General features: G+C 40.5%; 1 protein-coding gene across 3 annotated transcripts in view; it reads left to right on the forward strand.

The window, feature by feature from the left end:
- The first annotated feature begins 408 nt into the window (after window positions 1–408).
- Window positions 409–25,705, forward strand: part of PDE10A (phosphodiesterase 10A) — a 167,218-nt gene continuing 141,921 nt past the window's right edge. For 2 of the 3 annotated variants that reach the window (XM_063151759.1, XM_063151761.1), the window contains exon 1: window positions 409–1,508. In XM_063151759.1, the coding sequence (XP_063007829.1) occupies window positions 650–1,508 (859 nt within the window). In that variant the 5' untranslated portion in view covers window positions 409–649. The remainder of the gene's footprint in view (window positions 1,509–25,705) is intronic. The other variant, XM_063151760.1, reaches the window with a different exon arrangement.

Genomic DNA, 25,705 nt, shown 5'->3' on the forward strand with positions numbered 1-25,705 from the left:
CCGGCCCAGGAATAGCAGGGCGTCCGCCTTTTGATCTCAGCAGCTGGAATTGTGTGTTTAAAATAATGACACCGCATAGGGAGGATGTTTTCCTCGTGTTTCTCCCCGCTTTCCCTTTAGGTAGCCGCTGTGCTGTAGCTCCCGTGTGCGCGCCGAGCAGCGAGAGGAAGGGAGGGAGGGAGCCTGGGAAGCGCTGGCTCCGCCAGTGGGCGTTTTCTGGCGGCCGGCGCTGGTGTGGAAGCGGCACTGCAGTGACTGTATCTGCCTCTTTGCAGCCGAGCGCGCACATACGGGGCAATATTTGCCTCGCTCGAAGAAAATACAGATTGTTGCCGTTTTCTTGCTTTGAATGCGAGGTGGGAGCATGGGGAAAAGCGGACTTTAAAGGGGATTGAAGCCGCTTGGCGGTCAGTAGCGCCCTGTCCCCTCTGGCCTAAAGGGGGAACGGAAATGTGAGGATTTTATGAGGGCGGGGAGCCGGGGTGCGGAGGAAATACTGCCCGCGAGTTGCCGGAGGGAACGCAGGACGGATCCGCGGTTGCCCCTTGTTTGGCTCCGTCCTTTTTCGGCTTCTCCTTTCTCTTTACTCCCGTATCTCTGCTAGACGTCCTGCCTTAAACTACCGCGAAAGGGAGGGAAGAGCGGAAGCATGTCCAACCCGGAGAAGCGGATCTTATCCCGCCCCTCGGCCCCCCTAGCTGCAGCGCCCGGGGAAAAGCCCGGCTCCGGCAGCCGCCCGCTCCACTCCCATGGCCAGAGCGGTGGAGGTGGAGGCAGCGGCGGGTCTCCTCCTCCTCCCCCCGCTCCTGGAGGCGACTCGGCTGCCTGCAGCTCCCTCTCTCTCCTCCTAACAACCACCACCAGCAGCAGGAGCCGCGCTACAGGCACAGCCTCCTCCGCCGTCTTCGCCAGCATCGTCTCTAGAGCGGCAGCGACTCCTTTCCTCGTTCCAATCCCCTCCTTCTCCTACGCTTCTCCATCTTCTTTTTATTTCTTGCCGCCGCCTCCTCGTTTCCCCTCCTCATTTTCCTTTAACCTCACAAGTCTCCAAGGGAGGGAAGGAGGAGGAGAGGCAGCGAGAGCGGCAGGAGGAGGAGGTGGAGGAGGAGGAGGAGGAAGAGATGTTGGCGGAGCAGCAGCAGCAGCTCACTTGATCGCCCATCCAGGCGGCAGCGGCAGGAGGAGACTCTTCTGTTCTTCCTCCATCCAGGGCTTGCTGCTCCGTTCCGCAGCCGGCGGCCCCCGGCAGCACCACTCCCGGCTCCTCCTCTCCCCAGCCGCCTCTCGCCCGTGGTCCTGCAATTCCCTCGGTGCTGCAGCAGCAGCCCGCGGCGACGGGATCCGAGGAGGCGACGGCCCCGGCGGGAGCAGGACTCCTAGGCGGCAGCAGCGGCAGAGAGGCGCCTTCTTCTCCTTCTCGTCTCCCCTGCTCCTAGGGCCAGACATGGAAGATGGATCTAATTCTGCAAGCTGCTTTAGGAGGTTTACGGACTGTTTCTTGAATACAAGTAGGTACCGGAGCGCTGTGCCCGGCGGCGGGTCGCGCGTGTCTCGGGGGAAGGCGAAGGGCTGTGTCCGAGGCTGGGTGCATGCCTTGTGCAAAGGGCATTTCTTTGTGAGCGGGGGGGAGGCGAGGACACAAAGGGGCCGTATACGTGGGGCGTGCGTGGACGCATGGAGGAGCGGCCGGGTGTGTATTGATGCACGGACAAAGGGGATGCTGGATGTAATTGAGTGCTCTTTGTGGGAGCTGGCTGGTAACGCCTCGAGGATTTCGGCATCGTTCCGGTGTCAGACAACTCTACGTGTATGTATGTCAGCCTTTTGCCTGGTACATGCTTAATTTGCTCAGGAATGACACGTAGAGGAATGGAGACTGTCCCCCCTACTTACTCGAACAGGCAGAAAGGAAGCATTATGGTATCGGCAATTGACAGAAAAGCGGCAGCGGAGGACCGAAAAGGGTGAAATGGATCGCTTCTTTCTGCATCCCCCATCAGATCTGCCACGCGCGTTCACATTCCATATTTCTGATTCGGCTTTGGTACCGGGTGCCGCCTTCCCCTGGCCGTGGCTCGTTGTAAGGCGGGCCAGGAGCCCGGGAGGAAACATGTGCTCCTTGCTACGAGGGGCTGGCGCTGGAGCGGGGATAGTGACCGGCTGCCGGGGAGGGCGGAATAAAGCGGGGCGATTGAGGCGCTCCACCAAGGGCTCCGCGCAGCCAGCCGTTCCCGAAGCCTCGCCGGCTCCGCCGAGCCGGAGGGCGGGGGCCGGGCGCGATGGCCCCGTGCGGGCGGGCGGGCGGCACTGGGGCCGGAGCTCGGCCTGCTCTCGGTGCGGGGCTCGGCGTGGGGAGCGGCCCGAGCCCTGCGGCGGGCTGTGCGAGCGGGGAGAGGCTGCGCACGGCAGGAGCTCCCCGCGGGCAGGCAGGGACGGGCGGCCCCGCTGCCCCTCGGGGGTCTCGCCCTCCGCCGCCCGGCGCTTCCCCGGCACGCCGCGCCCCGGGCTGGCGTGGGCCAGCAGCGGCCGGGGCTTCGGGCCGAAAAATGCCGGGTCCGCCGGCCCCTGTCCCCCGCCAGCCCTCAGTTCCAGCGCCCCGCCGGGAAATGCGTGATGTGTGCCGGGCTTCGGTGTGCTCACAGGACTGAAGAATTTACAAGCAGTGCATGTGTCAGGGCTGAAATACATATATTATATATATTTATATTTTATAGGGAACTTTTTTTTTTTTTTTTTAGCTTGTCCAGTATTTTGATGCTTAGGATGACTTCTATCAGTTGTGGCTATATTTTCTTCTTGTGACAGCTCCTTAGTTTGTGGATCTATGCCTTAAGGTGTCCCTAGATTGAATTTTAGTCTGTTAGTATACTTTGTTATAGGTGGCTTTTTGGATACAGGTGAACCGTATATGGTTCATTTGGGACACGTGAGAAGAACTACAGAGATGTCCACTGAAACCTCATTGTCTGTTTCATTACTTACAGCTGTCTTAAGCACAAGAGCCTACAACTGTGGTAGTACTTGTGTTCCAGAGTAGTGGTGAATAAAGATGATTATTGTGTTTGCTGCGCTGTATTTTTTCAACTTTATTCAATAGTTGATTATGGCACAGAACCACATACTTGTTTAGTCTTGAGACCTGAAGGGAATCTTAAACCCTTCCAGGTTTAATTTTCTTTGTGCTTGATAAGGGTAGAATGCCGCCATGCGTGTGGTACAATGCGGATGTTTTAAAGTAAGTGGTCGTGAGAGCAAGGAACTGAACGAGGGAATGTGTATCATGTGGGGCAATTCACTCCTATGCTAGACCAGGAAAAATATGATGTGGAAAACATCAGCTTTGTTCAGAACAGCTTTAAAAGCAGTAGTGAATTCAACTTAAGCTACTTTATGAACTCTTGAACACAAGAAATTTGGTCGTCTTTCACTGACTGTGACCTCTGACTGAAGATTTTCCGGCAGGCAGGAAAGGAGCAGAACTGTTCTTTCCCCTGTGAGTTTACTGACGTCTAAGAAGACATGCAGTCTCTCTCTGTGGAAACACTTTTCCATACTCCACGGCCCGTGCTCATGAAACTTCCAAGAACTTAAAAGTCTGGTATTCTCTGCTCTTCTTTTGAATGTGATTGATACTGACCAGTGGGCTCAACAGGTATTAGTGAGGCCAGATAGACTGACGGACAGACATTGACATGCGGTGCGTATGCACATATGTGTACCCTGCCCTCCCTCCCTGAGTGATTGCATAAATCTGATTTCCTTAGGAAACCAGGCTGAAAAAAGGAGGGGAGGGAAGTCAAACAAGATAGTGTTCAGTTCCAGTGCAGCTCCTGCAAAGAGCACTTGTCCAACTGTTTGGAGTGCTGTGCACAGTCCTGTTACAGTGCAGCCGGAAGGCTATCATTGTTTTGAAGAGGATGAGATCATGTAAAATAATGAAGATAATGTGCTGTGTCTCATAGCTTTTGTTTCCTGAATTGTATTTTAAGTTCTAAATCATATTCATGTGCATATATATAGGCTCTTTGACTTTTAAGACCAAAAAGAGCCTAAATATTTTTGAAGGGAACCTGAGGGGTTCTGTAGGGAAGAGAACTGAGATGAGTCCTCCTGGAGAGAATATTTAAAAGTGGCATAACAAAATCCTCAAGAGTGGAAAACAGTGAAATTGCTAGAGATGTATTCCTTCTTTCATCTCAGCTCTTTTGACTTGCATGCTCTTCAGTCAGGATTTTGTTAAAAGATTATTCTTATTAAAATTTTAAGGTTCTGCAATACTCCCTTTGTGCTATATCTGGCTATTTCTCTTATTAAAATTTCTAATGAAGCACTGGACTGCAGAAGCTTATATGAACTTTGTGTGATGTATGTTGTTTTTTTCTTAACTGCTTGAAGTCTTGGCACATAACAGTGTTTTAAGAAACTTTGAGTATTGAACATCCTGGATTTATACTCCAGTGGAGTTCTGTCATATTTAAAATATTGCAAGTTGCCAGGTATTCCAGTATTTCAGGTTTCTGGGAAATGTCTTGCCTTTGGGGAGGCATCCCATCTTCCTTCCACATTCCAGGTCTTCTGTCATGGTGCAGGTGCAGCATATGTCATCTGTGTCCCATGAGTCTACTGGCAGGTATGAGTTCTTTACACTGTGTGGGCTTTCTGCTTGTCAGAGAATTACCAGTATATTTTTATTGTATACAGTTACCTTTTTTCTGGCTGTTTTAGTCCATACCTTCACATGCCACATGCTAAGGCTTTCTGATTAAGCAGCACTCTAAGAAAGAATACATGTAAGATATGTTGTTCAGGAAGAAAATAGCAATTAAAATTTAAATAACGTTACAAGTATTCCTGTTACTTGATCTAATGGAAAAATTAATCTTGTCGTGACTCTTGTTTTTCCTGGTCTGTGTATTCATTTTTTTGCAGTCAGGGTGTTCTAAGTTAAATTCTGATCTTCAGCAATGAATCCCTTGTGTGAAGGTGGACAGAATTTGGTTTTCCAATTCAATCATGCTTAAAATTTAGAATATGTAAGAAATGAAATTGTCGAGTTTTCACCCCATGGATTCTGACTCTAGGTTAATTGAAAGCAAAATTATCGCTAAAGTAGGATATAGTTATGATAAGTGATGTCACTCCACAGCTCCCATCACAACTGGTGTTTCACATTTTTCATTAATGTATAGGAACACCATATATCCTGTTCTGCAGCACTGCCTGTCTACTTAATGGGATAACAGAAAAATACGTAGGGCAGACAGCAAGGAATGGCATGGAAAGGTAATGAAAACCATGCAAGCACAAGCAGTTAAGAGTGGAGAAAGGCTTGCTTTTCCAAGTCAGGTATTTTTACAAATGTTTGTCTGTAAAACATGCAGTTTACATTTGGAATATCTAATGTTCTGTCCCTTTGACTCAGCTCTGCTGCCTGTGCCTGATGGTTTGGGAATCCCTAGCACTCACAAGCCTTGAGAGAGGAGGTAATGCCTTCCCTGGTAACTCAGTAACCTGGCTCCTCCTGTGAGATGAGCTCTGGAAGGTGTGATTATGCACAGTGGGACGGTTTAGATGAGTTGGGAGATGGCTTCTTTTTGCCACTTGTGTGAGGAGGATGGCAGCTTCTTTAGTATTCTAACACAAGGCTGGCAGCTTCATTCCCCCCATGTGTGTCCTTTTCTTTTTTGCTCATGTTTAAGCCAATCTCATCAGCTGGACGTGGTGACAACCTGAAGTGTAAAGATGTGTTTTTATTCAACATGTATGTGACTTAGTGACTTGATTTTGAAAGTCATGTGAGTTCTTACTTGCACTAATGATCTGGGGCAAAAACCTGGCTGTCTTGCTCTTATGTCATCCATCGTACAGATCAGTGCAGCAGTAACTTCTGTTCAGTTTTAAGATTCTGTGCCATTTTCTAATACACATAGATTATAACCAATGTTCTCTCAATATTATGGAATCATGGACTTAGAAAGTTAAGAATGAGAATCTTTGAGTGAGTGGATTTTGAACTGGGAAATGGCTTATGCGACTTGTTGATTGATGTTAACCTTGCTTGTGTTTAAAATTGTATTTTAGATTGAGTTTAGTATCAGCTCATTTTTTAAAATGCCACTTTAAAAAGTATTTGAGTTTCAGGTAATTCTGTTTAATACTTGAGCATTTGATTTTTGTTTGTTTTATAATATTACAATGTCTGCACTGTTGGCACTATTATTGTATTCTAAAAGAAAGCTAAATCATAGGTAAAAGTATATATATATAAAGAAAAAAGGCTGTTTGAAGGTTTTAAAATTGTTTTTATACTCCCTCTGCTGGCTGTTTCAATTACAAGTACCTGTACTTGAACATTATTACTAAGTCTGCTTTTTATTTTACGGTTTTATCAAATAAGTAGTAAAGTGCATTGATATACATTTTTTTTAAAAAGTATAATTGTTAAATGAAGAAACACGGTTTGCAGGAATTGGAAGTCTGACACTTTTTTTTCTGTAACAGCATTTCCAGTTTTGTTCTACCTTGTATTGATTTTTAAAAGCAGTTGAATCTTTGGGTGTTTTGGTCCCCTCTTCATTAGTAAATTTCACAGAAATAACAATTCATATATTGTTCCAAACTATTTGTTTATCTGTTTCATTTGTTGTAACAAATATATTGTCCAGCTTTGAAGAACAGCTGTGATAACACAGAAATGGTTATGCTGTCTTTTGTTAAATGAAAAAAAGATAAAATTCAGTCATGACTTTGACTTTCTTCTACATAATTAGCTACAATGCTGCACTCAAAGCGTTCTATAAATGTAAGGGATAATTTTTTAAGGTACTGATTTTGTTACAGTAGTGTAGAGTAGTGTTCATCCGAAATATTTATACCACCCAAAAATTGTCATTTCTAGGAACCTCAGAGATTGTTCACAAGGGTTGCTTTATATGTTATAGAAATGAAGCCATTACATTTCCCATGGGTTATGGCTGAAGCAGTTCAGTATTTCTTGTTGGTGTTTCTGCTGAAGTTGCAGGCTGCTCGGCAGTGTGTCCTCGCTGGCGCTGGCGCAGGGCTCCCCCGCTCGCTGGGATGGAGTTTGCAGAGTGCCACCTGCTGATTGACAGCTCCCGGAGCGCTGCCGCCTTTGCTTCCTGGCGGCTCCCCCAGCTCAGCCTCCCTTGGCTTGGGCAGGCGACAAGTCGGTGCAGTTGAACCTGGCAACTGTGTGGAATCAAATCTCAGCTTTGAGCTCTGCTCTCAAATGATGCATTTCTTTTTTCCTAATTTGTTTCAAGGTGAGGACGCAGGATTTTCATCCTGGCAGGTGGGCTTCCCTTGCCATCTTTGTCCCCTTTTAAAAGCTTGTGAGAAAGCGTCATATTTCTGTGGTTTCTTCATCATATCTTGTCAAGCTGTCATAATTAGTGTGGGAAGAACCAGCCTGGCTGGTGTTTATTGAAGACTTTGGCTCCTGCTATGCCAGACAATGTAGTGATGTGCTGCACACTCAAATGAGGCCGTTCAAAAGGCAGGTAACAGACTCGCCACCATACCTTGCTAACAGATGAAAATTCCTCAATGCTCATGATATGTTTGTTTTTGCAGGAGAGAAGGACAATTTGATTTAAAAGTTCTAAATTTTTACAGGAAAGTCATGCATTAATCTTTAGCTTAGTGTATTTTAAGAATGCTTTATTTCAACATTCAAGTATGATAATTATGTCTTTAAAAAAATGGCAAGAATATGATTTAGTTAAAAAATATATCATTTACATACTTAGAAAGAACTCCTTTGTTTCAAAATTCTTTTAATATACCTTTTCATGGTGATTTGTTGCCGCAGGAAGCCTTTTTAATTCCAGCTCCTAAGCATCCTGTCACAGGTGGCATTAAAAACAAAAAATACTGGTTTTACAAATTTCATATTCTTTTGGAAAACACATTGATAGCAAGGTTTAGTCTGAGTGAGATTTTTAACAATAAAATGTCACATCATTAACAGGTGCCAAATCTTGTGGTTCAAAAGGACTATAGCTGTGGTCAGTATATCACTTGAAGACTTGCTTAAGTAGTTTTGGCTCAAGAATACTAAAAGAGAGGGATTTTGAATATTATTCATGCCTTCAGAAAATCCATAGTAATATTATTGATATCTATTGAAAATAATAATAAAAAACCTCAATGTAGGAGCAGCAGTAGTGATCTCGCCTTCTTTGGTGCTGGGACCCAAAGAAAAGATTGTCAGGGTCTGAGACCAGTTAATCCACCTTCCATCTGAAAACTTTTAATGTTTTCACTAGCACTTATTGATCTGATTTCTTGTTTCTGCATTATCAGCCAACTCCCATGCACCAGAACTGTATTTTTCTTAACAAAATTTATTCAGCTGATAATAATTTCAACATTCTTCCTTCCTCTCTCTTTCCACTTGCATCAAAAATAAATCCCCTAATGTCAAGCCACAAATACTTCCAAAAGAAAAGGAAACTTTTGCATCTGAAGTTCTAATAACTTTGTTATTAGAAACCTCACATCTCTAACTCTTGTGACCCATACATACCCAAAATAGCAGGTATATGTAGCTGCTGACAAGGACTGCTATGCTTACCTTAGTAATACTGCTTGCTTTGCTTCACCCTGTGGGAAAATTTCCACACTGGCAGGAAAGAAGCCACTTTCATTGTCATGTATATTTTAGTAACATTTTTGCAACATTGTGGTTCACAGAATAAGATGTTTAGCCTGAATTATGGTGGCTAAATGTGCGTCCCTTTTATTCTTTTGTAGTTTTCCTCATTGCCTAGTTTTTATATCTCCATTGTATTTCTTCTATAGTGTCTTATTTTATTTGCTTCCAAACTGATAAAGCTCCTTCCCTTTCTTCTAAATGTCTGATTTAGTCTTAAAAAAAGAAAGTGTCTCAGTATTCCAGTAATGATTTTTTTCACCAACACATAGCACTTGAGTTTATGATAACTCTTTCTTTTACTTACACTGTCTTTTTGTGTTTATATTTTGGTTTTCTTTCATGCATATACAGATACCTTGGCAGCTTTTCTAGAGTGAATTCTTTTTTGGAACATAGCTCTGTCGACTGTCCTTTCTTTGCATGCCTTACTTTCAGTTATATTGTAATTTCAGTTTTATATTCCTTTTCCCTTGTCCACCCATAAGCTCATTTTAGCTAATGTTTCCTTCTTGATTGCTGAGTTGTGCTGATTTTGTTTCTTCCTGCATGGTCTGGTGTTTTATACTCTCCTTTTTACGGTGTTTTTGTTTCCCCCAACTATTTCTGTTGTGTGAAGGCACTATGGCGCTATTATTCTTATTCTGGTATGGTTCACTTAAACAGTATTGCCTGGATTTTTTTTTTTTGGTGAGAAGAAATTTTGCATGGTAGTTTGAAAATGCTCACGATGTGTTCTGTATTTGCGGTGACTCATTGTATTTCCTAATCCGCCACTGTCTGCCCAGCCCTAAGTGTGATGTCAGTAGAAATTTTTTCTTCTTGCTTTTTTTTGAGCACACGTAGGACTGATGAAAGTTACTGTTTGATGTAACAGGAAACTGAACTCATCTGTTCTCAAAACAGGCACTGCCTTGGCTAATATGCTCAGGTTTTGTTGTGCCAGGCTTCCGTGTCTCATTCTTGAGAGCGAATTGCTCCTGTGTGGATGTGTCCCAATGTTCCTGTTTCTTCAGACTTCAGTTTTCACCAGTGCAGACTCCTACGACAACTGCTCATGGAAGCTGCTTCTTTCATGGATCTTAAGTGTTTAATGTAGTTTTGTGGCCTTCAGCTGATGATTATGAAAAGCAAGAAGGTATTGGGATTAGAGGTGTCATTTTGAGAAGTGCTTTGAGACATCAGAGAGAATGAATGGCTGACCTGCAGTCTCCAAAGTTTATAGAACAGTACTATTTCTGGCTTAGCTCTTGTGATGGTAGAGAACAGGATCATCTGGCATGTTGCAGGAACTTTCATAGACTTTTTGTGGGTAGGAATGTGGTTGTAGATTGCGTGTTTCTTTCAGACCATTTTTGGACTTTTGTTGGAGCTATATGCAATGCTCATGCTTTTTGAACTAAGCACAGAGGATGTGGGCTCAAGCTTTAGTCCTGTCTGTTCTGCTTAATTTTTAGTGAGCTCCTTGATCCATTTAGACTGACATCTAATTTCATGTGTGTTGGGAATAAGCAAATGCAGACTGTTCCCCAAAAGTACTGGGAATAATACTTAGATCTTCCCACCTTATCAAAGGATAAGATTTTAGCTTTGCAGACCGAAGCTGTGTCACGCCCCTGTGGTTAAAGATCAGCCTCTGGGCTGTTTTAATTACTAGTTTAGGGACATAGGTCTATGGAGGAGCAGAGGAACCAAACAGTCCAAACTGTTTGTGGCAGTAGGCAGACCTTGCTTCTACACACCAAGTTCTCCTAGGGAATGAACCACAGGTTCTACAAAGTCCTGAATGAAAGATGCGTGCCACGAATAAGGAACCATATTGGAGGACATGGCTTGCTGCCTCAGTCAGCACAATTATTTATATTTTTTGTCTTTGTTTCCTGGACGTGCTGCTTTGAAAGGATCTTTGGGAGTTGTGACTGAAATGTGTAAATGGATGTTCATAGGAAAACAAGAAGACACAAAGCTGGTCAGTTGACAAGGATGAATGAAGTGTGTGTGGTGATATTATGTATCTTTAGTTAATGAAAGATGGTGGAGACTTGTCCATCTATGACAGCAGTATTGAAGGGACAAAAATCAGGAATAGAATAGGGAGAAGACTGGAATGGTAAGAGGAGTTTAACATTTTTATTGCTCAAAGGAATGCAATTACAGCAGAAGAAAATGTTCATCCTTATAGGGAAAGCTATTTATAAACTTTAAGAGGTTTCTTTTGGGATAGATGAAAGGCTTGATATGTAAATATCTCCCAGCAAATTACCAAATTTCAAGGGAATCTCTTCAATGAAGTATAAGATTTGACTGAAGTAAAAGATTACTGTTTTTTAAGTGTGAGTGTTATTTTTCTTTTTAATGTCACAAATGCTTTATTTCTGCTTAAATATTAACTTTTTCCTCCTTAGTAACAACTTAAGTGTGCATAGTGAATCTTATATACTTTATTAATGTGCTGACAGATAATATTTTAATTTATTTCTTTACTTTTTGCAGCTTAATATTATCTTCATGAATGGCCAGCTGCTATTTGACAATCTTTTGTTTCTGCCAGCTGAGACTGTCCTTTACCATTGTTTTTTAAGGTCACTCTGAAAGTTTTACTGTTCTACCCCATGTGGTTTTATTTCCTTTCTTCGTTTTTGTTTTTTTCTTTTTTTTTTTTTTTTTTAATGCTTTAGTTGTCGTTTAATAACTGATCCACCTTGTTCCTGTTTTTTAATTTGTTTTTTTGGTTTTTTTTCTTTTTTTTTTTTTTCCCCAACAGTTTGTTAAAGTGTAATTCTGGCTACACATAGAGCACATGCCCTTCTCTGTCTCTTAGCATGAATGGCCTTGGGTGGCTCTGGCTGTGGATGTGTTGTGAGTATAGCTAACATCACTGTGGCTGGCTGCTTTGATGATGGTGACCTCGTACTTGTCCATGACAAGCCTTGGTTCTTGTTTACAAGATGATGTTGCAGGTGTTACCTTCTGATTTGACTGCAAGGCTAATTTTTTGTTTGTTTGTCTTCATTCGGTTGTCTGTATTTCCTTAAAAATTATGTTGAACTGCTCTCTTAGCACTTTGCAACATCTTGTTTTAACAACTTGTGTTTGAATCAAAGCAACTAGCCTTTCTGCTGTGCCAAGAAACACTTCTTCCCAAGCACTTCTAAAAAGGAGGTTTTTGTTTCTCTTGTTTCACAATTCTTTTGCTGTTTATGGAGCTGAAGGGAGGAATGGTAAGGAAGTTGAAATTTGCTATATATATATCAAAATTGAAAAGAGAACATGAAAACAATTGCACAGTTATATTGAGCAATGTTGGAATTTTTGAATTCTTTGCCAGAACAGAAATTGTTTAAGCTTTGTTTAAATATAGTTCTGTTCTGAACTTCTCTTTCTCTTTGGAACTTCATTTCTCTTTAGAAAAGAAACTTGAGTAGCCAAACTGATTTTAAATCCTCTATAAAGACTTTAATGTTGGCTTAAATCCAAATGAATTTTGGTATATTTTAGATGTCAGATATGAGGTCTGGCAGGTCTACTAGTGGCAACTGAGATGCTTAGCCTGTGCTTCTTTGCTTGAAGTCACTGCCAGCTCAGCAGAGGTAGCAGGAAAAAGGCTCAAGCACATCGTCTGGCTTCCTAACCTGTGATACAGGCAGAGGTGAAGGTCTGCTGACTTACTGGGCTGTAGGCTGCTGTGATGGATGCAGAGCTGCAAAGGTGACCTTGGGTCCTGCTCATGTGCTGGTAATCTCTAGAAGCAGATTGCAAAAGGCTGCTAGGAGCAATGAGGGCATAAACTGTTACACTGTCTGGCTCCATTCCCCTTTCTGTCTGTTAGTTCTGGAACAGGTCTGATCCCACAGCAGGCTGTTTCAGGGGGCTGAGATATGTTAGGTGCTTGTTGCTTCTCTCTGGTGTAGAGTAAGTTTTCTAATAGTTTACTTCCTGAAAAAGTTCCGGAAGTTGAATTTGTGGAGTCAAAGGGTCACTGGTGCTGATGGGAAGCCTGGTGACACGTCAGCCTGTTGCTGGGAGCTGATGACAGGATAACCCCTTTCATCAGCAGCTCATCTTAGATCAACTTGGCTCTGCTTGGTACACTTACGCCATAGTTTCATGGTCACTTGAAGTTCACATAAACTAACCCTCCTGTTTAAAAAATGCCCTAATTCTTCCTCCTTAACACTGCTCTTTCTATACATAACTGCTCCTCCCCTTGTGCAGGCACATTTACGGGTTAGAAGAGTATGTTTAAAATATGTTATTTTACATGGAAGATGAGGATGTAGCATGATCCATTTAATATAAACTTTGCCACCTTGGAAGTCAGCTTTATGAAGGTTTCAGCTTATAAGCTCAGGTGGGGCTTTTTTGGTTTGATGTTAGATCATTTTTTTTTTCCCCTCACAGGACTTTTGTTTCTTTGACCCAGTCCTTTCCGCAGCCCAGAATGTGCATGATGTTGATAGGAAGTGTTCCTTGATATCTTCCTAATTTTTTTTTTTTTTGTAGCAACTCCCAAATCCTTCTCATTCTTTTGTGAACATTTTACAGAGATGGAATTGCTATTTTTCTTTTGGGCTTTTCTGCTGGTGGTGGTTGCATGAAGGTTTTGTGGGCATGAAATATTTTTTTTTCATAGAATCATAGAATATCCTGAGTTGCAAAGGGCCTGCAAGACCATTGAGTCTGACTCTTGACCCTGTACAGAACAACTCCAAGAATCACATAACAAGCCTGAGAGCACTGTCAATGTGCCTGAGAACATCGTCCAAGCACTTTTTGAGCTCTGCCAGGCTGGTTCTGAGACCATGTCCCTCGGGAGCTGTTCTAGTGCCCAACCACCCTCTGGGTGAAGAACCTTTGCTCAATACCCAACCTAAACCCCCCCTGACACAGCTTCAGGCCATTCCCTCAGGTCCTGTCACTGTCACCACAGAGCAGAGATCAGTGCCTGCCCCTCCTGTTCCCCTCACAAGGAAGCTGGAACTGCACTGAGGGCTCCCCTCAGTCTCCTCCAGGCTGAACAGACCCAGTGACCTCAGCTGCTCCTCACACAGCTTTCCCTCAAGGCCCTTCACCATCTTTGTTATCCTCCTTTGGATGCTCTCTAACAGATTTATATTCTGTTTTGTGCTATGGGGCAGTAATGAACTCTTGTCACTTGCATATTACTGAAGAATGGAAAAGGAAAGGAATTAGGTAGAAGTACAAGAACATTCATTAGTTTTCTTAGTGAGCTAATGGTTGGAGATAACCTGAAATAATTATATCCACCACCCTTATCCAGCCCCTGCCCCAAGCACTGTGTGAGCACAGACTGGTTCTTAGAACAAACCTGGAAGTTTGCAAAACCAGGAAGTTGCAATGAGCAGCACTCATCTTTCCAAGCAGCTGGGGAAACCTTACCAAATAGATGAGTAGCTACAAAGTAGAAAAATGGCAGAGCCACAATGGCTTCTAATCTGGGGATCCCTCTGTCAGACCACATTATTTTAATGATCCAAGCAGAATGTTGCTATAGCTTCCTGTGACTTAATTTGTGTTTGTGTCTGTCTTTTTCTGTAAACAGCTCCCAGATGCTGGGGATCTGGGAGCTTTGGCTGAAAAACGTAATCCTCTTCAAGGGCAACAGTGAAATCACTTTAAATGTTCTTGCATTGAAAACATGAAGTGTGAGGTAATTATTAGTTTTGATTACATCTATTTCTGCTACTGTCACTTTTCTAAGTTACATTTTAATTGAGGAAAGAATTAGTGTTTTAGCAGGTAACATTATATATAATATATAGTGAGAAATGGTAAAAACAATACAGATGACAAAATTATCTCACCATCACAAAAAAGACTGGGATAGAAAAAAGCGAAAGGGAAGACAAAACGTGTTAAAGAGAAGACAAACTAGAAGATATTTAGATGTTTCTTGACTGTATTTCCAATTCATAGTTTGCTGGGCACTTCCCATTTTTTGCCTCAATTATTGATCTTGAGCGTTAGAACTTGAGGCAGTTTTACTTCACCTTTTGTGATGAATTTGCTCTGATTTTCAGAACATACTTTCTTACTGGTATGGGCACAACTGAGTGTGCTACAGTCAGTGGTGTTGCTTAAAAAGTGAAAGATTAAGCCTACTGAGGGAGAACTTTGGTTGGTAATGTAATGTTCTCTGTAGATATTTTCATAACTCAAACCTGCATCCTTGCATCAGTAGGGAAATCTTTCTGAAGCTATATCAGAGCTCTTGAACTTCAGGATAATTATTGGGTTTTGGGAGGAGTAAAAGGTGTAAATAAGGAGAAATAGATAAGTAACTTTCAAATTTTAGAGCGACTGTAAAGTAATATATCATCAGTCTAAATGATGGTTACTGATACTTTTCTATGCTGCAACTCAGTGTGCACTTTGTCATTTACATGCAGAAGCAGACACTTCCTGTCCTGTACTGCTGGAGGTTAAATGTTTACTTTACTTACTGCTGTCATTTATATCATTTGGCTGTCAAAATCTGCCTGTGAAGGTTTAGTCCTTCAGTTTTATCAACTGATCACCTGATGTGCAGTTCAGTGAAACTTTTGAAGTAAGACTTGGGATTTATTTGGTTAGTTTTTAGCAGTCTGTCTCAGACTTGTTTGGTAATAATCTTGTTCTGAAAAGAGAACCAAAATGTATTTATGAATTATTTTGTTAAAATGCTGCAATACAAATATTGTCGTCTTACTGACATAATGCTTTCTTTTTTTAGAGCAGTGTATAACTTGGGTACCACCCAAATTGCTGCTCTCCTATTTTGTATGTCTTCATATTTTAGCAACTTTGCTTGCTTGGTTTTTCGGCTGAAGCACCATGAATCTGCACAACTCTGCGCCTGTTCAATTCAAACTTGGTAAGACAAAGCCCGATGATCCCTAAACTCCAATCAATTCAGTAGTCATTAGATCTGAAGTCTAGATATTCCCGATGTTTTTTCTTTTCTACTTTATTCTCCACCACTTTCTTGCTGCATGGAATGTCTGCTATCTCATAAGATGGGCAGAGTTTCTGTGGACACTTGCTCATGCTGCTGGGATCTTCCCAGCTGCTGGTTTTCATGAACTCCTCTGACACATGTATGGTACGGTCAAATTTGATTACAGTTAATCACAAGGTCAAAATCTATTTGTATGGGCAAGTTTTGTAGCTGACAAGCCAGTAAGGCAGTTGCATGTTTTGCTACTTTTGATTTTTTAAGGATCAATTTTCTTGTTGTTTAATCTTCTCTGGATAGCATTGAGGTTCTATTAATGATGGCTCCAGTTTCTTTGTAGTCCTAAGGTTTTTAGTGCTTTATGCACAAGGCTGAGATACATAACTTCTGTGGGAGAGGTCAATGATGTTTTCAGTAGCTTTTTCCTTCTCAAGTGTCGTTTACCAAGGGACTCTGCAATCGAGTCATCGTGATGGGAAGTGCATCTCAACTGATGTAATGCATTTGTGTTTCCTGGAAACAGGACAAAAATCGCAGCTCTGCTTCGTTTAATGCAAGATTTGTCATTGATTTCTGTTGCCATGTGTCGTGCTTTTAAGCCCAGCTGGTGATGAAACACCACTATTTATTTATCATATTTACTCCTATAATTTGATCTTTTTGTTGTAATGGATTGTTCATGCTTTATGAATCTGATTTCCTGACATTGGTCCCTCAACAAAGTATTGAAAGTTTTTATTCATGAAGAGTATTTTTGAAATACTCTTCATGAATACAAAATATTTTGAAATATGAAGTAACTAAATTGGATTTCAACAAAACTTCTGATCTTTTTCTCTGAAGACTAGGCTAAAACAGGAGATCAAGATAATTGATATGCCAAGAGGGGCTAGATGCATAAAGCTGGATGGACTTGATAAATGCTTCAAATAGACGAAATGTTTATCTAATGCATTTTACTCCTGTCAAGATCTATGTAATGTGTATTTCTCCTGTCATAAATGTATTTTCTGATGAAGATGCATTCTTTTTTCTGAGTCTGCCCTGGAAACTGAAATGCATTAAGTTGAAACAGTATCCCTTTGTTCCTGTTGGCTGCAACTGTATATGTTTTAGCCAAATCACTTTTCTGTCTGTTATTTTTTCTATTTTGCCTAAAATCTCATTTAATCTGAAGTGGAAACACATTACATTTCATCACTAGAGAGTATTCAGTGTGTACTACTGACTACTGTGTTTTGACCTGTGGAATACAGTGACTTGTCTTGCTGCATTTTTGACATGACTTCCTCGGCTTGACTTCAGAAAAAGTTTTGGCAAAATATGGAAGAACACAAGCTACACGAGGTACAGGTGATTGGTTGGAATGCTTGGAGTGCCAAAATGTTTATATCTGATCACAGTTAGAAAACAGCATACAGAGATTTACCTTAGTGGGAACTTGTAGAATCAATTACGATGTGCATCAAATATGTAACCAGAAAAATCTTCAGCAATGCTCCAAAGGAAAAAGCATTACCTTATTTATTCTTATATAGCCTTGGTTTTGGTGGGGAGAGGATTAGAGGAGAGGTTTGATGTTTAGTAACTTTAGCTGGTTTTTGCTGTATATAAGGCAATGGTGGTATAAGAGCTCAGAAAACATACAGCCAATAAAAAAAAATATATATATAAAGCAAAAATGTCTCTCCGGTGTATAGACATCACCAAGATTTTTTTACACTTCAGCCAGACTGCTGAATGTTGTGATGCTCTTGTGAAAAGTTCTGCAGAACTTTTTAGGCACTCTTAAACATTGCTTATGCATGCAGATGTGGAGGCAAAAATGACTACTTGCATAAGTTCCCTTCTGTCTTGTCATAATGGTACTCTGATGGCTCTGTATCGTTAAAAATAACAGTAATTGTGTTATGGGTAATTTTCAATTCTAGTCCATGATCTCAAGGAAGATTGAAAGGCATGGGCTCATCCTCATGTTTGCTTTGACAGGAAGGCAATGGCAGCTAGACAGACAGTTGTTCTTTCTGTGCATTGTAGCATAGAAGATTCAGTGGGTTTTTTTTTTGGTTTTTTTTTTTTTTTTTTTTATTTGCTTAACTCTGCATAAATCTCACTGAAGAAAACTTCTGTAAATGGTTTAAAAACAGTAGGATAAAATTATTTTGTAAAGTAAAGCACAGTATGTTTTTGTAACAGCTGGAAGATACTTACTCTGTTTATGGTTGCTTTGTGGCTGTTCCTTTTGCCAGGCCAAAGATGAATTTGCAACCCAAATAGCAATAAAACTCTAAGCAAGAGCTGGATCCACAGTTGAAAACTGTACTTAAGATCTTTTTTTTAAAATTCTTTTCTGAATAGACCTTTATTATTTTAAGTGGAGTGATGTGTCTCTAAACTCACTTGTGAATTAAATAAAAATTAGTTTGTCTTCAGATTTCAGGAAAATTAACTTGGAAGGACACTCTCAGATGATCTGAGCTAATGAGTAAAGTATGTTTAACTGGTGAAAGTTTTTGTTTTTAGAATGTTGATTCACTCAGTTCCTACTAAAGAGAAAACTCATTTGAAGCAACTATCATCCTCTTATTTTGTTTCTTTCATCATTTACTTCATATTGAACCACTCAGTTATTCACGTGGCCTTTCTGTAAAATCATACATTGGCAGAAGCTCAAGGGCATGGCCTGCATTTTGTGTATAAAAAAATAGAAATCAAGGGAAAGGAGGGAATTGCAAGCCATGATGTACTTTTCTAATGAAACTTCTACACAGCTTTGCTGCTGATTTCTCCTTATTTCTATGTCTGACAGAAAATGAAAAGCAGCTTTCTTTCACTAACTCCCCCAAAAGAAAAAATGGGTGTTTTTCTCTGCTGGTCTGAAGATGGGAGTGGGGATGGCAACTTGTGTTTTACTTATGAAAGGACTGTGATATTTTTGTGGAGCTTTTTAAGAAAACAGAACATTAAATAGCTATTGTACTAAGGGACACCAGCTGTGAAATACACTAGAGGTGTATTTCTGAATTGTAACTTGCATTTTGGACTTGAAACAGACTTTTCATTCCCTCAGTGCTTGTGACTAGTATTAAAAATGAATTGGTAAGGATAATGTTAGTCCTGTAGCAGCTGGAATTTTAGAGCCAGGAGATGGTTCTCCTGATGGGATGCTGCAGGCAGGCAACTCCCTGCTTTGTCCTCCAGCCAGTTGTGCAATGTTCAGGGCTGAAAATCTGTCAACATAGTTTTTTTTTTGGGACACTTGTAGAAGCAGACCATCAAAGCTCCATAACAAACACACTTAAAAGCTGCTGGAATAATGATTTGGATAAGAATAATTAATTTAATTAACCTAATTCCAGGTTTTGAAGAGCACAGTGGAACTGCCTAAACAAGAATATTTGACATCTAGTTGTGTTTCAGTTTGTTATATTTAACAAAGTTTTTCTCTATTGAAAGTGGGGAGCAAGAAGTTTCTGTTTCAGGAGATGATTTTCTGGTTTACAGCATATTTCAAGTCCCTTTACCCTTTTATCTGAGCTCACAGAAATACTTCATACTTGCTACCTTTGGCTTGAATTCAGCCTAATTTTCTGGAATTTTATTTTAAGTTTTAGAGACATCCCTTTCTTTGACTCAACAGATGGGCTTGTGACATATTTGAAAAGCAGAAGGCTTTATGAAAATAAATGATAGTTGCTGTTTCTGAGGCTGTGGTGAGGAAACAGTGTTGGTAATAGGGGAGAGGCTGGAGTCCAAACTATATATGTAAACTAGTTTTCCATTCTACAGCTTTTCTTTTGGTATTCTCATAATTACATGTAGACAGCAGTTGTTTTTTAGTGGTGTGGCATTTTGAAGTGGACTACTGTGCTGGAGGGATGAAATAACCCTTCATCCCATTTAGTGGACAAAAGGAGGAAGGGAAATAATGCTTTTAGATGCTGTTGTTAAATGGCAAACTGCTAGAATTGTTCCAGTTTCACTTAGTCACCTGCTCCCTTCCCTTGATGATTTTAAGTTATGCATGGTTTAAATTTAGATTTATGGAGAATATATTTTTCTTGACAAAGGTACAATACATTAGTAAAACTCCCATGTATTATACATGTAGAAGGTGGGAAGCTAGTGGAAGCTAGGGAAGGAAATAGAGTACTACCAAGTGCCTGTAGCAGTATTTTTAACAACATAAAATTATCTGTTCATATCTTCCTAAAATACCAATGCGACATTCCTGATGGAGGACAGCCTATTAGGGCTACATGAAAGGATGAGAGTGCTTTCATTGGTCTTTCCTCTTTCCAAAACTTGTCATTGTTACTTGATTCCTACCACTGCCTTTTAGTAGATGCAGTATCATCAGGAAGAGGGTTTTTGGGGGTTATTTATTATCCTATCTCAGGTTCATTTCTGAAGATACTTCCCTCAGAAGGAGCAAACACCTGCCCCCATGCTGACAGCTTTACCAAGGGAGAACAGCTGTCAAATGAATGAGACTGGTAGTTTTATAGATACCCATAATCTTTTTGAGAAGTATTAGGAATGGAAACCCAGAAGTTACAATTCTGTGACTGCTTTAAGTGGCTGTCTTTCAGCTCTTTGTTGCCTTGACTAATGCTGGCAGCATAGCAAGCTGCACAGTTCCATTGTGAAACACACTTTGAAAAATTAACGTGTGCAGGATGTCTTCAGAGGAGGAAAACGGAAAGGAGCAAGAAAGCATATAAAAAAAAAAAACACCCAGATTGAATTTTGTAGTTTCCTTGCCAATCAGAAAATAAACATAGCTGAAAAGACAATTGGGACACCAAGAGGTGGAAGGGGCAATAAGGAGTTTTCTGGCAGAAGATTTAAAAAATACCAACTAAACATAAATAGATTATGACGCATCAGTTCATATTTTTCCATTGAGAAAATACAGTCCCACCTACTCAAGTTTCTGAAAGAAATATGCCAGCTTCTGAGAAGCTGAAATATCAGCTTTTGGTCATGTTTCTTTTGATACATTCTTTATATCTTAATAGGACATAGGGACTGTGGTGATTTGTTATCATTTAAGTAAGGCACGTTCTTCCTTGCAAGCAGCAGCTAGTTTTCTGGTAGATGCCTTTTATGGTGCACTTGGGTTTTAATGTTTCCTCTATCATTTCCTTTGTTGCAGCTTAAAAAGGTATAGACTGGCTTGCCCCTCTAAGTTTCTAGGTAGCTGACCTGACTCTGTGAGAGAGGTTTCTTTGCAAGGTTTCCAGTGTGAAAGGAGGATGAAATTTCTTGGCCATTGGGAAAGTCTTTAATTATTCTTTGGACTTTGAACTTATTTTTCAGATCTGTTCAGAGTATGGATTCCTCACATGTGTGTGTTTTATCCTTACTCTAGTGACTTCAACTGCAAGTTGTGCACCGAAAGGTAAATGAACTTTACAGGCTCCTGAGGATCAGAGAGGAAAGTGTTTCATATCCACAGTGTTCTTTGGGCTGCAGGTTTATGTTAGAACTGCATTTAAGCATAAAGAACGGCAAGAAAATAGCTGAGACTTTACTGAAAACACAGGGATTTTGCTTTTTTCCTGTTTCCACTCTTTCAGTGTTGCAGGATTTATTGATGTGTGATATTTATTTTATTTTAAATTTTCCTGTTACTTTTCTTCTTCCCTCCACCAAGCCCTCGGGGACAGGGCTGTCTGCCCTGTAACTTTCGCTTGTCATCGTTAGCGCTCCGTTATCTCCCGTGGCTGTGTGAGGACTTTAATCTTCCCTGTAATTGATGGTGGTGATTGCTGCTAAAACTGTAAAGGAAAAGCATCCGTTCACCTTCGTGTGAAAATGGATGATTAACGAAGTCAAGAATGTTTCCTCTCGGCTCTGAACTGAGTAAGTAAGGCAGAGTACCTCAGGCAGTCTAATTTCCTGGCTTGATAATAGACTGGGAAAAGAGCCATTTGTTGTCTTCAGGGTTGTCCATATATGGACAAATCTTTTGCTGGGCTGAGTGAAAACAGTCATCTTTCAGGAAAGAATAGAATGTTACAGGATTTTAGGAAACAAAGGTTTTATAAGCAGATATCTAGCTTAAAATAATGGAAGATAGTTTGCTTAAATGCACTTGAGACCAGCACAGGCTCAGGTTTGTATCCTGGAAGTGTTTCAGAGCATGGCAGCTCTAAATGTTAAGCTTAGTGCAGTTATGTGGCAGCCTTTGCACTGAGAAGGACCGATGGTGATGTTGGTGTAGGTGACCTGCAGACTTTCCCTGTCTTTTTATTTAGATGTAGATTAGACACTAAGAAGACATTTAAGGTGAAGTTAAATACAAGAAAGATTGAGTCTCTCACCACCTGTGTCTCAGTTGTATGCTTGTTTATCATTGCATGAAGACCTTTAAGAGTATTTGATGATTTGGAGAATCAAGCTGATCATTATTACTTAGGAGATCCAAGAATAGCTGAATAATTCTTGAGTCAACTGCAGAATTGTGGTGTTTTTTGCTACTCACTTAAAATATGGGTTTATGTGGGGTTCCCCCTGTTTTTATTATGAAATACAGACAGTGTGTGTAAGCAGTGATTATCTCTGCTTTTCATCATGTGACAGACTTGAGGACAGGAAGCAGGTGGGCAGGAATACATCAAACTCATGGTTGAAGGATTCTGTTTTATCTACTAATCTAGTTTCTACTGGTTACAAAAATTTTGCATGTAATATCTTTGTTTCAGTTGAAGTGACACTGATTTCTAAAGAACAGGGACTGTAGAAAGAGTCCTGGATTTCTAGTAAGGGACTTTGTTTAGGACTTGTCCCAGTGATTGTGTTGTCAAGACCACAGGAACTCTGTTTAGAATACTGGTTTACTTCTGACCTAAGGGAGATACCACAGATTACAGGACAGCAAATTTTGTTACATTGATCTGGAGATTCTTTTAGAGTTGTTGGCAGTCTTGAAGATGATTACATTTTGGCACATTGTAGTTCAGAGCAGCTTTAACTTTTTTCTTCCTACCTGTTGTACTTGTAAGGGGAAGTTATGTAAGAGAAAGATGGCAATTTTTTTTTTTTTATTAAGAGTAGTGGGGAAAAAGCAGTGTATGTGCTTTAGGCATTGCTGAAAGTTACAGCTGAACTTCTTACACAGAAATAAAATATTGTACAGTAGATTGCTTAAATTTGACAGATGCTTGAAATGGGATAATTCTCTTTTTGACAGTAGGGAAATGCCCTTAAATATTTTTTATTGTCTTAGGGATTAGGTCAAAAAAGGTTATGAAAATATCTTTGGCTACTGAATGTATTAAGGTTACAACTGAGGGAGGAAGGAATGGATATAGAGCATGACAGCAGCAATCATCCTGTCTTTGAGACTGGGGTGTGTTAAGTGTTATCAAGAAACAGTATCTAGATTGACTGTGTTACTGGGCAGGACATCAAATGATGTAATACAATTTCCATAATATTGCTGCAAATATGTGGGATTCTGTAACTTAATGCTCTTCAGTCAGCAGGAGATTGATGTGATCTTGCTGGCCTAAATTTTTAACCTTATATTTTTTCCATGCTATGGGGAAAGTACTTCACTTTTTTATATGCTTATTCTGAAAAAAGAAGAGTTTTTTAATTTGTGTTTTATGATTTTTTTTCTTAATTGGAGAGAAAAAAAAAGCTTTGTTTCTCTCTGCCTTTTAAACTTTGCAGTGAGTGCTTCAGTTTTGTGATCATCTTACAGTGCTTTTCTGTGACAGAGCTGACTTAGAACCTTTGCACAGATCTTCAGCTGTGAAAACTATTATTGCATTTTCTTGTCTTTCTTATTAGGTTGGGATAGTTTAAGCCTTTTCCTGTTTTTACTGTTACAGTTTTTTGCTGAAAGTGAAAGACAGTGCTACAAAGTAGTTTCTTATTACTACCACCTGCTTTCAGAAATACCTAATCCCCTCTTGAAGGCAAGATCCCGATCTGGATCTATAGCAAACACTGGACCATTCTTTCACTAGGTGAAAAGTTTGGGTTAGATAAGGTTCAGCTAAGAGAAATGAACTGAGCCAGATAAAATGAAATTGTTTTCTTTGCTAATTTTTTAAAAAGTTTTGTTAGATGTTATGTTTACAATAATAACTTAATTCTTCAAGGACAATAAATATGAAAACATACATGGATAAAAGTAAAATAAGGTGTAAGTTAATTTTATTTTTACATTTCACTTATGTTTATGCTTTTCTTCAGAAACTGCACTAATACTTGGCTTGCATTAGTTAGGTCAATTAAATGGTGTATTTACCAATCCTGAGCAGTAGTTTGTCTTCATTCCACCCCTAGCCTGAGCTTTGCAATGAAAAGCATGCTTTGAAATAAAAGCATGGTTTTATTTAGCATGAAATATAAGATTTCGTGGCATGTTAGTGAGAACATGTTCAAGGATAGCATAACAAGATTTTAGATTTCTTTTCTGATAAAAATAGCTGTATTAGTGATCTGCATCTGTCCTATATATTTTTTTTTCTTATATTTCTGCACTGCATGTAGTACTTTCTGAGATCCATTTTTATTCTGTTTCTGGCAGTTTTACTCTCTGTAAACTCTCTCCCCTTGTATTTTGTGAGATTGCTTTTTGACTGTCTTCTTTCCGATGATCTCCCAGCTGAAGTGTATTTAATTCCCTGGCTGTTGAACTTGTAAGAGGTTTTTTGTTTTTATTCAGATAGCTTGAGAACTTTTTCCTTTCGAGGCTGCCACAGGCTGACTCCTCCTCTTCATCTGTTTTTTTGGCATCATTGCTGCAATTCATGGCTCTGTGTGCAGGTCTGCTGGAGCCTCAATCTTGGTTTGGAAGAATGAGAGTTAGATGATGGTGCAGATTGCCTGCATGACAGATTACTCCAAATGTTTACTCACAGCTAGTTTGAGGAGAAGAGGAACAGAGGCATAGGGAGGTTGCTCAGAAAGAGCATTTCAGATGGTGGGCTGAGTGAGGAAGGGTAAGAATTGGGACATTGAGGAAGTGGTTTCAGCCTAGGTCTAAGGAGGAGTATGATCAAGTGGAGAGAAGGGAGGGCATTTGGGGAAGATTTATTTGGTCAGGTTACAAAGAGCCACTGACAATTTTATCCTATTAGATGCTCTGTTCTATGTGATTTATGGTGATGGGGTACCAGGTTGCCCATTGTTGAAATTTCTATCTTCTGGATTGTTCTTCCATGGCTGAGATAGAAATTTAACATTAAGTGAAACACTGTGGCTGGGACCATGTCCACATTAGTATGTTCAGATCAGAAAGGTGATTTTAAGGTGACTGTCCTAGTTGTTTTCATTTGTTCTTGGATCACATCAGAGAATGGTCAAACAGAGCACCCATCCCTTAACTGGATTATTTCAGACTAAATGAAACTGGGATGTGCACTACCGCATTTCTCTTAAGAAGGAGGTGTGCTGTATAGGACCAGATTAGATAGTTTGTTATAAAAGTAACCTAAACATTAAAAGTTTAAATTAACCTAAACATTAAAACATAAAAATGCTGTAATCACCTGCTTTGGTCTGGAAATCCACTCCTGGGTAAGCAGTGCTAATATAGGCCCAGACCTGATTTGCAGCTCGTTCTTTGAAAATTTACCAGTACCACAGGAATCCTTTACAGTGGTTGTGGTGGTAGCAAAATGGGGTACCCAAGATGTATGTCATGCATTGAGTGATATTTTGCATGCATCTAAGTGCCTGAAAAATTACTTTGAAGACTGGGGTCTGCTGAACAGCTTTGGCAAAACATAATGGAAGCACTGTGGAATATTGATGTAAGAATATTTTGTGACCCATTGAAAGGAGCTTGGATGAGTGCAGATGAATTCTTTTACTGTGGGGCTATTCAATCTGTTCATGATTAATATGTTTGTAAAACATAGTTAAGGCTTATATATTGCGCTGTTTTGAGATGCTATCTTGGGTTTTGGTGATTTATTAATGTTACGAATTTGATTCTGCTGAACTGGTTCAACTTGCAAAGAAAATCAGAATTTTTATTCTGCTGAGGAGCTGCATTATGCACTGTGTCGGATTTAGTTATGGAAAGTGCTAGTAAGTGTGGTTATAAAAAT

Source organism: Melospiza melodia, chromosome 3 (genome assembly GCF_035770615.1).
Source record: "Melospiza melodia melodia isolate bMelMel2 chromosome 3, bMelMel2.pri, whole genome shotgun sequence".
NCBI lineage: Eukaryota > Metazoa > Chordata > Aves > Passeriformes > Passerellidae > Melospiza > Melospiza melodia.